At 40.1% G+C, this 13,774-nt stretch overlaps 1 protein-coding gene across 1 annotated transcript in view; it reads left to right on the top strand.

Annotated features, from left to right (window-relative positions):
• Nucleotides 1-13,774, top strand: part of cyfip1 (cytoplasmic FMR1 interacting protein 1) — a 33,371-nt gene that overhangs the window by 12,023 nt on the left and 7,574 nt on the right. Inside the window, exons 3-23 of the mRNA XM_008407624.2 lie at nt 336-425; nt 815-892; nt 1,451-1,552; nt 1,643-1,824; nt 2,372-2,468; nt 2,778-2,906; nt 3,374-3,478; nt 4,390-4,481; nt 4,597-4,714; nt 6,033-6,155; nt 6,268-6,393; nt 6,474-6,640; nt 7,150-7,297; nt 8,071-8,224; nt 8,317-8,473; nt 10,201-10,297; nt 10,666-10,742; nt 11,116-11,224; nt 11,308-11,427; nt 11,533-11,732; nt 13,357-13,444. Of these exons, the coding sequence (XP_008405846.1) occupies nt 336-425; nt 815-892; nt 1,451-1,552; nt 1,643-1,824; nt 2,372-2,468; nt 2,778-2,906; nt 3,374-3,478; nt 4,390-4,481; nt 4,597-4,714; nt 6,033-6,155; nt 6,268-6,393; nt 6,474-6,640; nt 7,150-7,297; nt 8,071-8,224; nt 8,317-8,473; nt 10,201-10,297; nt 10,666-10,742; nt 11,116-11,224; nt 11,308-11,427; nt 11,533-11,732; nt 13,357-13,444 (2,559 nt within the window). The remainder of the gene's footprint in view (nt 1-335; nt 426-814; nt 893-1,450; nt 1,553-1,642; nt 1,825-2,371; nt 2,469-2,777; nt 2,907-3,373; nt 3,479-4,389; nt 4,482-4,596; nt 4,715-6,032; nt 6,156-6,267; nt 6,394-6,473; nt 6,641-7,149; nt 7,298-8,070; nt 8,225-8,316; nt 8,474-10,200; nt 10,298-10,665; nt 10,743-11,115; nt 11,225-11,307; nt 11,428-11,532; nt 11,733-13,356; nt 13,445-13,774) is intronic.

Below are 13,774 nucleotides of genomic sequence, written 5' to 3'. Positions count from 1 at the left end.
ATATATATATTTATTTATTTATTTTTTGTTGTTTTGCCTGACCCTTTTGCCGTACAGTTGATCTGAATTCAAAGTCTAAATAAATAGAAGCAGTAAAACATGCTTGTCAAACCAGATGGTGGCACTGGGTGTTCTGACATCACTTTGGAGAGCAATGGTGAAAAATTTATAAAATTATATCTTAAAAAAACGAAGATTCAACTAATCGATAAAATTTATTTCTGCTTTTTTACTTTTTTTTTAATGGCAACCTGATCTCTCTCTTTGTTAAAACATTCATAATAATTCTCCATATCTGTTGCTCCATATTCACTGTTGTTTCATTTTCCCAACAGCCCAACTTCAACACCAACTTCGAGGACCGAAATGCTTTTGTCACCGGCATCGCCAGATACATCGAGCAGGCCACCGTCCACTCCAACATGGTACGTCTCTGCTCTGCATCTGTTCTCTAGCTGGGGGGAACAAAAACGCACACAAACTCACCAGAACGGGTGAGTGGGTTGTGGCACTTCGCCGTCCCTGCAGCGCATTTGGTGCTGTGGAGCAGGCGGCTCACAGGATCCAAACCCTGGAGCAAGCGGCCCAGGGACAAACAGCAGCTCTTGTCGGGAATAGCAGGTCTTTGTCTCTAATTAGTGATAGATAATTGCTCTGGGTGGGGATCAAACCGGACTTTGTTTGGAGGAAGGGCGGGTTCGCACTCCTGCCCTCGGGGAATAAACTCGCCGCAGAAGCAACCATGCATGCATCTTGTGAGGTTTTGTTTTAGTTGAGGCTGTTTGAAGTGACTGAATATTTTTGTTTGGGTCAGAATGACATGTTGGAGGAGGGGCAGGAGTATGCCGTCATGCTGTACACCTGGAGGAGCTGCTCCCGTGCCATACCGCAGGTAAACTGGACTTTTCTAACTAGGAACGCACCGATTCACTTTTTTCACTTCCGATACCGATATCTGAGGTTATTATTGGCCGATGCCGATCTGATTCAGAAAAACGGCGCTGAATTTACTTGAAACGTTTCTTTTCTTTAACAGACTTAAATGTACTGAATTACAAATGTATTTAATAAATCTGCACCAGTACAGCCCACATAAATACACCAGTAACTTCACAAGCCTGGTTAAACATGTGAAAACAAACCCATTGTCAACAACAGGTTGACCAAGGTAGGTTGACTACCATGGTCAAACGTAAAAATAAATTGCAACAAACCTTTTTTGAAATGGTTCAGAAAGTGAAATTAGAAATATAATGTAAAATAAATAATAAAGCATGATGTCGCTCAGAGCGTAGAATTAGACTGAATAGATCTGCCCTTATGAAGGGCAGATCTATTCTAGAGATGCACAAACTATAGTTTTTGTCAATATTGGTACCGATATTGGTATCAGATCGGTGCATCTCTAGTTCTAACAATGATTCTTTAATCTTCATCTTTCTTTTCTCAGGTGAAATGTAACGAGCAGCCAAACAGAGTGGAGATCTATGAGAAGACTGTGGAGGTCCTCGAGCCAGAAGTCACCAAGCTGATGAACTTCATGTACTTCCAGGTACCGTCCTAAACACTACTAGGACGGTACAGATTTTTAGCTGATCCTCTACTATTTTCGACTTATTGGAGCCTATCTGTTCTCATCCAGCGCTCTGCCATCGACCGTTTCTGCGGGGAGGTTCGCCGTCTGTGCCACACCGAGCGCAGGAAGGACTTTGTCTCGGAGGCGTACCTGCTGACCCTGGGGAAGTTCATCAACATGTTCGCTGTGCTGGACGAGCTGAAGAACATGAAGTGCAGCGTCAAGAACGACCACTCTGCATACAAACGGTATTCAGAAGCTTTACAGGCTGCAGTGCAGCTGCTGTCCGGTGCCAACACTAGATGGCAGGATGTTTGTTCAGAATGTCCAGATTTAAGCCGAGGGAAGATGCTGGCTGGTACCGATCTGGAAGAGGATAAAGGACAGTTCAATGTGATTTAAAAGAAAAACTGATATATTTAATATATTAACTTAAAATTTTAATTTTTTGGGTGTACATAATGAACACAACATGTTTTAATAGTATACAGTTATGTTTTATTCAGCTAGACCTTCCTGTAGTTTTCATCTGTTCCGAGTTGATTACAAGCAGTTGTAGTTTTCTGTGCACATGCGTAGGCGCCCGAACAAGCAGGAAGTGAAGGAATGACTCCACCAGTTTCTCCTAAAGTCACACAGTCGCCTCTGATTCAGATTGTGACTCTTTCAGATTGTTTAGTGGCTGTTAAAAACACTAAACTGCATTTTTAAAATGTTTGCTTTTGCAGATTGTTTTTATTTTAAATGCTGCTTAAAACCAAAAATGGTGTAAAAGGGATCTTTCTCTCTGTCTAGAGCTGCTCAGTTTCTCAGGAAGATGTCCGAACCCGCCTCCATTCAGGAATCTCAGAATCTGTCCATGTTCCTGGCAAACCACAACAAAATCACTCAGGTTTGTCTTATTGTTTTGCACCAAATACTTATTAAAATGGCCATTTAGGACACGTAGACATTATTAGTCTTGTCGTTTTTGGAAAAATAAATGCACAACTAAAATTTTAAGAAACTTAAATAATGTTGCAGAGCAGAACATTCAAATAAAAAGAAAAAAAAATCTTATTTGTATTGGGCTTTATTACCATTATTACAATATGTTTCTTTAAAAATACTGCATGTAGCGACCAACAGTCGAGTTGATATTCATTTTCATTTTATACATATTTGAAAAATATTAATTGCTGGTGGTCTGTCTGCCCATCAGTCGCTGCAGCAACAGCTGGAAGTGATCCACGGCTACGAAGAGCTGCTGGCCGACATTGTCAACCTGTGTGTGGATTACTACGAGAATAAGTTGTATCTCACACCCAGTGAGAAACACATGCTGCTCAAGGTGAATGGAACTGAAATGATATAAATTAGAGCTGCAGAATATTGTGGAAAACATTTGGATAATATTGTGAATATTGTTCGAACTTTATGATTTGCAATAAATAACCAGATAATTAAAAATATGTCATCTTCCTTCTTTGAGTTTAGAGCAAATCTAGACCACAAATAGTGAGTAATCTCTGCAGCTACTGGAGAAAAATAAAAATCTTTGTTTTAACTTCTTAAACATTTCAATGTTACACTAAATAAGCTTGACCTTGTTTATTACAGGCATAAGGAGCCCAAATGCTCTGTACTTAAATGTTTCGCTTCCATTTATTGCAATTCTTTATGATATCAATTTTGCATCTACTGATATTGTGGCAACAATGTATTGGCGATATATTTTCAATCTTTAATACAAATACAGAAGTGGATCATTGTTGACAGATATAGACATCCTCTTTATAACTCTTTTCACCTGTGCAGGTTATGGGTTTTGGCTTGTACCTCATGGATGGAAACAGCAGCAACATCTACAAGCTAGACGCCAAGAAGAGGATCAACCTCACCAAGATCGACAAGTTTTTCAAGGTAGAGAGAGACATGCGAGCATTTTATTAAAATATTCTACACTTCATCTTACTTTGATTTGCACTCTGATACTGTTTAATTTTTATATCAAACGGTATCAAACAGTATGGCATACATCTGGCTCAAAGCTCATTGTAGCAACGTCTGTTCAGTTGGACGCTAAAGTCTGAATGGATCAGCGCATTTCTCCCAACATGACTATGACGCATTATAACAAGATTAGTTTGATTTTCTTTCCTACTGGCGAAACTGTAAGATATGTGAAAAGTTCTTGAGCTAGCCTTAAAGCAGTAGTTGATGGTCAGATAAAGTGGTGGGCACTACTAGCTAAAATGTTATTTGCGCTAATCTAATTTCACTAATGCTGTAGCTCTATGATATTTAACGGAATCCACTTCAAAATAAGAGCATGAACATAAATGCTTAGTAATTTTAAGACTTCTTAACGGTCAATAAGCAAAGCTTCAACACAGAGAACATGCTTCATTCAACTAAAAGTTTACAAAACAGCCATGCTTGGTTTAATTATCGCATTAGAGGAAGTGTCGGATATAAATAGTTCTACTATAGTAAATGACAATAAAAGGGCAGGGATGCAGATTAGCTCATTAGCTTTAATGTGATTCACTTCAGACTAAATATTTATTTGTAATTACAGAATGTATTCAGTATGCTTTTTAACATCTGTTGAATGTTGCTGCTAATTTGTTGGGATGAAATTTGAGTATAATAGAATTTATATCACATATAGCACATCTTAAGTTGCAGGTTCTCGCTTCACAAGGAAACATCATGCCAACAAAATAACAATTTTATGGTCTAATTTAGACCAAGTTTTAAGTTTCTGTTCAACTGTTGAAAATCGATCTGGGATTATAAATGCAGCATCTTTGTGTTTTTGGGATTAACAGCAACTGCAGGTGGTGCCGCTGTTTGGCGACATGCAGATCGAATTGTCCCGGTACATCAAGACCAGCGCTCACTTTGAAGAGAACAAATCCAAGTGAGACTAAATCTGCATCAGAAACATGGAAACAATATAGTGCAGATCCACAATTTACAATTTGTTGTACATATTTTCATGTGCTTTTTTTTGTTTTGTTTTTTCCACCCTCCAGATGGACCTGCACCTCTATATCCAGCAGCCCTCAGTACAACATATGTGAGCAGATGATTCAGATCAGGGAGGATCACATGCGCTTCATCTCTGAGCTCGCTCGCTATAGCAACAGCGAGGTTCGTATGGGAGACGCAGACCTGATGGTCATCTGCTCAAGTGATGCATCACACCTTTGTACTTAAAACTGTGAGCCCAGTTAAAAACAGAAGTGAACCCTACATCCACAGTCGGGCTGTTTTCTGTTGCAATATGATGTAAAAGTCGATCGTTTTGGTTACATGTGCCAAATTCGAGGCCCTTGGGCCAAGTTCAGCCCACCGTAGCTTCTTATGTGGCCCTCTAGACTCCAGAGAGACGCATAAGGAGAACCTTCAAGGTAACAGCTGTTTGCTTAAATGTTATTTTATCAGTCGAATCAAAGCAGTTTTTATCTATATACTGCCACATTACGTCAATCAGACCCTCCAACTTTTTTTGTGATTCACACAAAATCAACATAGCTCTGCATTTTGCTGTGCTAATGCATAATTGTAAGGTTACTGCAAATTTTTCTCAAAATAGATAAAAAAAAATGTTGTTAATCAATCAATCAAGTTTACTTGTATAGCACATTTCAGCAAAATGCAGTTCAAAGTGCTTTACGTCATTAAAACACTAAAATAGAAAGTCATAAAAACTTCACCAATTGAGAAGTGAGTAACAAACATTACATTTTGATTAGCACCAAGTCATCAATACACATCAAATATGTTGGTCAATGTTCCATTTATTACAGTTAAAAAGCAACTCTAAACAGCTGAGCTTTTAATCTTGATTTAAAGGAACTCAATGTTTTGGCTGTTTTGCAGTTTTCTGGACATTTGTTCCAGATTTGTGGTACATAGAAGCTGAATCCTGCTAAAGTTATGCGAACTTGCCACCTGTAGGTGCCAGTATCTCTTATTTTTACTCCACTGCTGCCTCAGCTTTACTTGGTCTCAAGTTACAGCCCGAGAGCAGTACGATGAGTAGCAAAAAGTCACATCTACCGTCACACATAGGTGCAACATTTCTTGCAAATGTTTCTAAAGTAGTTCCAGAAAATCTGTTATTTTATGTTTATGGCAAAAAAAAAATTAAAAATCCCCAAAAACGATCATGAATTCCCAGTGGGACTGATTAATGTGAAAAGATGTTCAATATTATTTAGTTTCAGGAAGAACTCATCACATGCAGACAGTTTTCTGACTGTCTGCATGTGATGAGTGCCTGAGACACTCGTCACATGCAGAATGTGTTTTATCAACATATTCCTCAATGTAAGAATATTCATGACCTTGAAATAGCCCAAAATGAATTTGACAAGTCCTGGTATAGGTGGAAAATTAAAATTTTCCTAGAAATGTAAATTTCCTGTCAATTTTTGTATTTATTTATTTTTGTCCTTGATCGCAGGTTGTGACCGGATCCGGGCGTCAGGAATCCCAGAAGACGGATGCAGAGTACAGGAAGCTGTTTGACCTGGCCCTGCAGGGCATGCAGCTGCTCTCCCAGTGGAGCGCTCACGTTATGGAAGTGGTACGAGAGAACAGGCCGTCTGCTCAACACGTGATCGGTTCTTCACAACACAACTGATGCAATTTGCCCCTTTCAACCATTCAAAGAAAGTCTCCGTCTCTCTCTCCTACAGTACTCATGGAAACTGGTTCACCCGACGGACAAATACTCCAACAAGGAGTGTCCTGACAACGCTGAGGAGTACGAGAGAGCCACCCGCTACAACTACACCAGCGAGGAGAAGTTCGCCCTCGTAGAGGTCTGTCGCATCGTCACTCTGAAAACATGATGTCAGACGACTGGCAGCCTGGTGGCTCATCACTGTTGTGCTGTTGGCAGGTGATGGCTATGATAAAGGGGCTGCAGGTGCTAATGGGACGCATGGAGAGCGTGTTTAACCACGCCATCCGTCACACCATCTACTCAGCTCTGCAGGACTTTTCTCAGATTACCCTGAGAGACCCGCTGAGGCAGGCCATCAAGAAGAAGAAGAACGTCATTCAGAGGTCGGACCCAAATGACGCCCGGTTTCACATTGTGCTTAAAGTCTGGTGATCAGAAGTGCAGAAAAAACAAATAGATTCTACAGAGAATCGCAATTCCTAGTCCTGGGAATTCTGGATCGATTCAAAATGCTCAAAAGTTGTTCAGCGTTGAAGTTGTACGTCTTTGCTGCATATCGCATACTGGCCACCATATAAACTTTGAATAATTCTTTTTTTTTTTTTTGTGAAAATGCCTGGTGGCTAAGCAAACCCAATACTGGTAACACAAGAACTTTATGCACAAACCTATTTTTGCGTTTAAATATAAACTGATTGTATTTAATAAAATAAATTGGATTATGAAGTCTCTGTAAACAAAATTGGGCATCAAAAAATATCAATCATCAGAAAGGAAATAATTGAACCCATTTAAATTCATCATTAAATTTCTTATTGCAGCAGCATTATTGCTGTCAGTTATTTTTTTTCTTATGCACAGGCTAATTAAAGTTTCTGACCCGTTGCTGCAGCGTCCTTCAGGCCATTCGTAAAACAGTGTGTGACTGGGAGACGGGCCGGGAGCCACACAACGACCCCGCCCTGCGAGGAGAGAAGGACCCAAAGGGAGGCTTCGACATTAAAGTCCCGCGGCGAGCCGTGGGGCCCTCCAGCACTCAGGTCTGTCTCCATTTCTACCTTTCTAGTCATGGAGCTGGTAAGAGTTTGACTAAAATAAACTTTAAACAGATGAATCTGTGTCATTTACGCTAAACTGAAATGGTGCTATTTTACTGTTGGGCAGACATGATCCCTTATCATCATCCCAGCTATAATCCTTTCCCACACCTTGAAGGCGTCACCAGATCAGGCTCCGCCAGTTTATATTAATCAGGCTTATGAAGCTCATGGAGCCGATGTGGCATCCGATTAGAGAGCAGGTCTGCACTGTTGTGTCAAAACTAACTCTGGGCGAGATGGATGAGCCAAAGTCTTTGGGTCTTAACAGAATGTTGTGTCCTGTAGTTCACTGTTGTGTTTTTTTGGTGTTCAGTTGACTTCTATTGGAGCTTTTTGTCCTGCATGAACCTTAGGACTTTAGAAATGGCTGTCGATTAAAATATGATCTGTGTTCAGGAGTTTTGTTGCTGAGCAACATTTCGGGAAATAGTTTCGTCCATTATGTTGCATAAACCCCGCAGATTTATCAGCTTAGAGCTTTGCTCTTAGAACCAATCTACTGTCCAGATTGCTTCCAAGAACAGATTTCAACACCTGCATTTTCAATGCTTCTTAGATGAAGAGATAAAAATGTTAGAGGATGACCCAGAACAGAAGAGATGCAGTGAACTTCCAAACAAGCCAATTTCCTAAAAATCATTGTTGGTGCATTCAACTGCCACCAGGCTGCTGACCTCACTTTCCTTTTCTCTGTTTGTTCATAAACGTGGCAGCTCTACATGGTGAGGACGATGCTGGAGTCTCTCATTGCAGACAAAAGTGGCTCGAAGAAGACCCTGCGCAGCGGCCTTGAGGGCCCCACCATCCTGGACATTGAAAAATTTCACAAGGAGTCCTTCTTTTACACACATCTGCTGAACTTCAGTGGTGAGGAGTTTGATTCTGTAATGGCAGAAATTTGGATAAAAAAAAAAAAAACAGAGCCCAGATTTAAAACCCTTCTCCGTGTCTCCATGCAGAGACTCTGCAGCAGTGCTGCGATCTCTCACAGCTCTGGTTCAGGGAGTTCTTCCTGGAGCTCACCATGGGCCGCCGGATCCAGTTCCCCATTGAGATGTCCATGCCATGGATCCTCACCGACCACATCCTGGACACCAAGGAGGCTTCCATGATGGAGTAAGTCTTTCTGTCATGAAACATCTTCTGGAAACTCTTCTTCTTCAAACCCAGACAGTCGGCGTGTATCATATATCATGATAAATTCATTTTCATAAGAATTTTAATTAAGTTGCAAATTACAATTAACAATATTTAAAAATGCCCCAAACTGTCCGTATTGTTTGAATTGGGAATTTTACTGTTTTCTTCGCTGTTTCTTCAATGAGAGTAAAAATACATTTGAAAATATGATTAAATGCAAATACTGCATGCAGATCAGTGACACGAATCGCACTTTTTTTATGCGACTGGTTTAAATTTGGTAATGTTTTTCCAGAGTATTATTTGTGTTTGAGGGACTATAAATGCTGTGTTTTTGTTGTACAGTTTTTTAATAAGAAGTAATAAATATTTTTTATCGTCTCTTTTATTGTTATCATAATAATACCACAACATATCGTGAACATCGCCCCCCCTACCTGACAAACTGACACTTTTTCTGATTGCTTTTATCTACATAATATAATGACCCACCAGTAAAATAAAGTCTGTTTTACTCTGAGTGTTAACTAGACACAGTGCTTTTGCCTTTTTCATGTCTCTTGAACTATTTTACATGTGATGTTTCAACTGCAAACTTTATTTTATCAAGATTTTATGTAGTAATTTAAAAAAAATTAGAAGTGTGGCTTGTATTCATCCTCCGAGTTGGTTTATAAACATCTATGAACATAATTTTTCAAGCTATACCCTTGATTCCCTGTTGAATTTAAGTCTGGACTTGAACTAGACCATTTTAACGCATTAATATGCTGTCATCTGCACCATTCTTTCGCGTCTCTGACTTTATTTTGAGGGTTGTTGTCCTACTGTAAGACAAACCTCTGCCCCATTTGAAAGTCCTGTGCAGTCTCTGAGGTTTTCTTCGTCCATTGTCCACAGCATAATGCTGCCAACACCATGTTTCATAGTGGGATGGTGCGTTTACTTTTCCGTAGGGTTTTTGCTTGTAGCCCAGAAAGTTAAATTCTGTCTTCAACACCTTCTTCCAGATGTTTGCTGTCACAGACGTAAAAACTATTCACTAATAGGGTGACATAAAACTAAAACAAGTGGCTGCACTAGATGTTACTTGGGCTTAACAAGAAGTTTGGAGAGTCATAGCAGTGGAAGACTCTGATATCCATTTATCGTGTTTATGCCACATTTAAGCTCTTTATCTGTTACAATCTCAATTTAACACATTGACGTTTTCAGTTGCAACGTGGCTGAAAGTGGAAGAGCTCAGGGGCGTGAATACTTTCCCTGTGCACCGCATGTTCACCTTTCTGACCAGATTCTACAGGGTTGCTCTGCAAAGCTGGATGTTGTTTCTTCATGTTTCCAGGCCTGTTTTCATGTTGGCTACTGGATTACCGCGGTACGCCACAGATTTCCATAAGCCATTAAGCACATTTTCTGGCACCGGCCAGAACTCTGTAATTCTTCAAACCGACACCAAAATAAATCAACTTTATTCATTTGCTTGTGTCATGATGACGTCACCATCGTCTTTTATTTTTTATTTTTTTAAGCATTCACCTTGCAGGAGTAGTGTGGCAGAATGTGTTCATATTTTATCAGTCAATGGTAGAATTAGATCTTAATGATGTGCAAACGTTTCTGTGTTGCATCCTGGAACTTTTTCAGGCACATTTGTAGCAAACTTTTATGAGTAACATAAAGTCTTCCTCAAATGTGTGCAGGTACGTGTTGTATCCCCTGGACTTATACAACGACAGCGCACACTACGCTCTGACCAAATTCAAGAAGCAGTTCCTCTATGATGAGATAGAGGCTGAGGTAACGCACTGTAAATGTGTCCTGGATGATGTGATGGTCCTTTAGAGAAGCTTAATCTTTTATATTTGGTGTGGCAGAGCTTCATGACGAAATGCACTCCCCTTCCCCCCCACTTTAATACTGCATATTGTTTGTGGTCATGTTGTGCACTATAAATCCATGCTTCAGCTCTCTTCAATAATCTCTGTTGCATATCTCTGCTATATATGTAGAGCCATTGCATAACAGTTTATAAATGGTGAGGGTTTTTCCTCTTTTCTTGAATCAAATTGAAAAATCGCAAAGGACAAATCGCTGCCTTCAATTAAAACTTAGTTGTTTCATCGTCTGTGTTCACGAGGCATTCTAACTTTATTTTGCTTTTTCAGGTCAACTTGTGCTTTGATCAGTTTGTCTACAAGCTGGCTGATCAGATATTTGCCTATTACAAGATTCTAGCTGGAAGGTGAGTGCTTCTGTTTCCACTGTTTGTCTTTTCCAAATAAAACCACCATGTGTGAAACACACCCTCAGCATGATACTATCACCATCAAATTGGTCTTCTGAGAAATTTATTTTCATCTGAAAGATCCGATGGTTGATGTTTGGACAAAAATGTCTTTAAACTTATGAAACACAAAGGTGCTTCAGTGTTTTTTGTCTTCCACAATCCAGATGTTTGTATCTCATTTGTCGAGATAATAGATGAAGAACTTGGCCGTAAATTTATAGAAATAAGAAAAAATCTTGTAACGTTCCGAAATATTTCAATACGTCAGAATGAAATCTTTTTAAGCGGTCCTTCATCCGAGTCTTTTCACTCTGTCTGAATACCTCAGTCTTCTCCTCGATAAACGCTTGAGAGCCGACTGCAAGAACCAGGGCGCCAACATTCCCTGGCCCACTTCCAACCGATACGAGACCCTGCTGAAGCAGCGCCACGTCCAGGTGTGTCCCCTACCTGTTACTCCCTTCCCTCCTCTCCCCTTCAGGAGCCCTCCTTCCCTTTACTAACAGAGCATCTGCCTCAGCTCCTGGGCCGCTCCATCGACCTGAACCGACTCATCACCCAGCGGGTCTCGGCGGCGCTCCACAAATCTCTGGAGCTCGCAATCAACCGCTTTGAGAGCGAGGACCTCACCTCCATAATGGCACGTCAACCCTTTGGGTTTTTTTTGTTTTTATCAGAAAAGCAAACAGCTTCTTCTGCTGCCCTTTTCTGCGTTGTTTTCACTGTTTTCACTCCCCGTTTCCAGGAGCTTGAAGGTCTTCTGGAGGTCAATCGCATGACGCACAAGCTGCTCAGTAAGTTCTTGACCCTGGACAGCTTCGACGCCATGTTCCGCGAGGCCAACCACAACGTGTCGGCTCCGTACGGCAGGATAACCCTGCACGTCTTCTGGGAGCTCAACTACGACTTTCTGCCCAACTATTGCTACAACGGTTCCACCAACAGGTGGGTCGGCTGCAGTAGAGAGGCCGCCGCCTTTAGTTCAGCTGCAATTAAATTCTCTGGGATTATATGCAAATTATTTTTTTATTTGCTTAGAAATTATGTTTCACGGAATGGCCAGCAATACATAAAAACAGTAAAAAAAACAGAAAATGAGGTCTCCATGTTGTAGTTTTACTAAAGTGAGAATGCATTTACACAAAACGAAATGAGAACCGGATGCATTGAAGAGTCCATTTTAGTAGTAAATTCCGTTTTGTGTTTATTTTCAGTTTAAAACAACAGACGGATCAGTGAAAGGTCATAAGGATCAGCTTGGTTTTAAACAAATAAATGCAAATGACCAGCTCAGCAGAAGCAGAGCACCATGCCAGCTGAGCTGAGTTTGCAGCTGCCACAATTGTTCTGCTCATATTTCTCAGATTGACTCAAATAAATAAATGATGCCTGTCTGTATATTTTTTATATTGTCCTAAATTTTGATTTCCCCTTTCTTCCTATTGAATTTCAGTTTTATCTGGCTTTATTTTAGTTCCACTTAAAGATTTGTGTCCATCAACAAAAACAGAACAAACCAGAATCCAGTTTTAAGGACTGAATAAAAGGTGTTGATTTAAAAGGGAAAAAAAACTTTAATCAACATTAACGTAATTGGTACATAGACAATACCATAATGCTCATTTACCTTGCAATAAAAGCATTACAGAACAAATCAAACTATCACTGATGACTGAAACTGCTGCTGCTGAATCAGCAGTCGGATAAGTACGTTTTGAATTTTGCTTCATGACCCAGGTTTTTAAAAATGATTTTACTTTAAATTTTGCACTCTTACTACAACTCTGGCGTGTTCACTGATTAGAAAGGAATCATATTTTTAAATGTCCCTCCAGTCATCCACTGGTCAGGGCAGATCAAGGTGAAACCCGGCCAGCTCACATTTCCAGACTCATCAGCATCGTGTGTTTTCAGCCACATGGTGCCACTTTATAGCACAATCAAGTTACTATGTTACCTGCAGTTGTTATAAAAATGCTGCATTTAACACATTAAAATTTGGTCCTCTGTCTCTTTAAGAAACTATCCTCTGGAAGTCATCAGAACATCTTTGCTCTATTAATCCTTTAACAACGTTTCACTGAGCAGCAGCTCCTATAATGAGCTCAGCAGATGCCCAGTTCCATTGGGTGTTTGGTAATTGCTGCTGGCTAGTCTAGAGGAGCTGGTATGTTTTTGATGAGGGAATAACACTACAACATGATTTAAAGCTCAAGCAAGAACAGTTTCCATAACATTTTCCCTTTAATGTCCATCATCTGGTTGTCCCAGGTATTCATTAGCTTGGTTTACATTTATTGAAATTGCGTCTCTTCATTGTACTTCTTCAGGTGCTGCATTATTGGACACGGTATTTTCTCTACAGTTACATAAAATCTGCACTCCTGAAAGTGCTGAAAGTTTCAACAAAAGCTTGTGCATAAAGAGATGGGATTGTGGCTGATAGGTTGTAAAGTTGCTCCTGATGGCTGTGTGTGTTCATTCTTTACTTTTCATCTCTGTGTAATGTACCCAGCTGTTTATGTTGCGCTGTGACGGGTATTTGAATAATCTCCATCTGTGCGTCCAGGTTTGTGCGCACCATCCTGCCCTTCTCTCAAGAGTTCCAGAGGGATAAGCCCCCCAACGCTCAGCCCCATTATCTGTACGGGTCAAAGGTCAGTGCATTCCTCTGTTATCACCGCTCCCAGAGAACAACTCGCTTTATTTCTTTGGATTCCATAAGCAACAGATTTTTCGTGACCTTACCAGCTGTGCATAAGCACATGTTAAAGCTACATGTTTACTGCATGATAATAAAATCTAGGGCTGGGCCAGATGGCTTAAAATACAACCTCAGAAATGTTTTCTGATTTTAAACTTTTTTTTTGTTCTTTTTGCTTTCTTTTCTAAAAAATGTATTGCAAATGATGGAAAATATTGTCAGTAAGTGGCTTTAACTTCAGTCATTCTTTCTGAGTATTAGGGTCAGGCTGCAAGAATTTCTG

Source organism: Poecilia reticulata, linkage group LG4 (assembly GCF_000633615.1).
Source record: "Poecilia reticulata strain Guanapo linkage group LG4, Guppy_female_1.0+MT, whole genome shotgun sequence".
Taxonomy (NCBI): domain Eukaryota; kingdom Metazoa; phylum Chordata; class Actinopteri; order Cyprinodontiformes; family Poeciliidae; genus Poecilia; species Poecilia reticulata.
The sequence above is the reverse complement of the archived record's forward strand: the minus strand, read 5'-3'. Positions and strand labels throughout refer to the sequence as shown.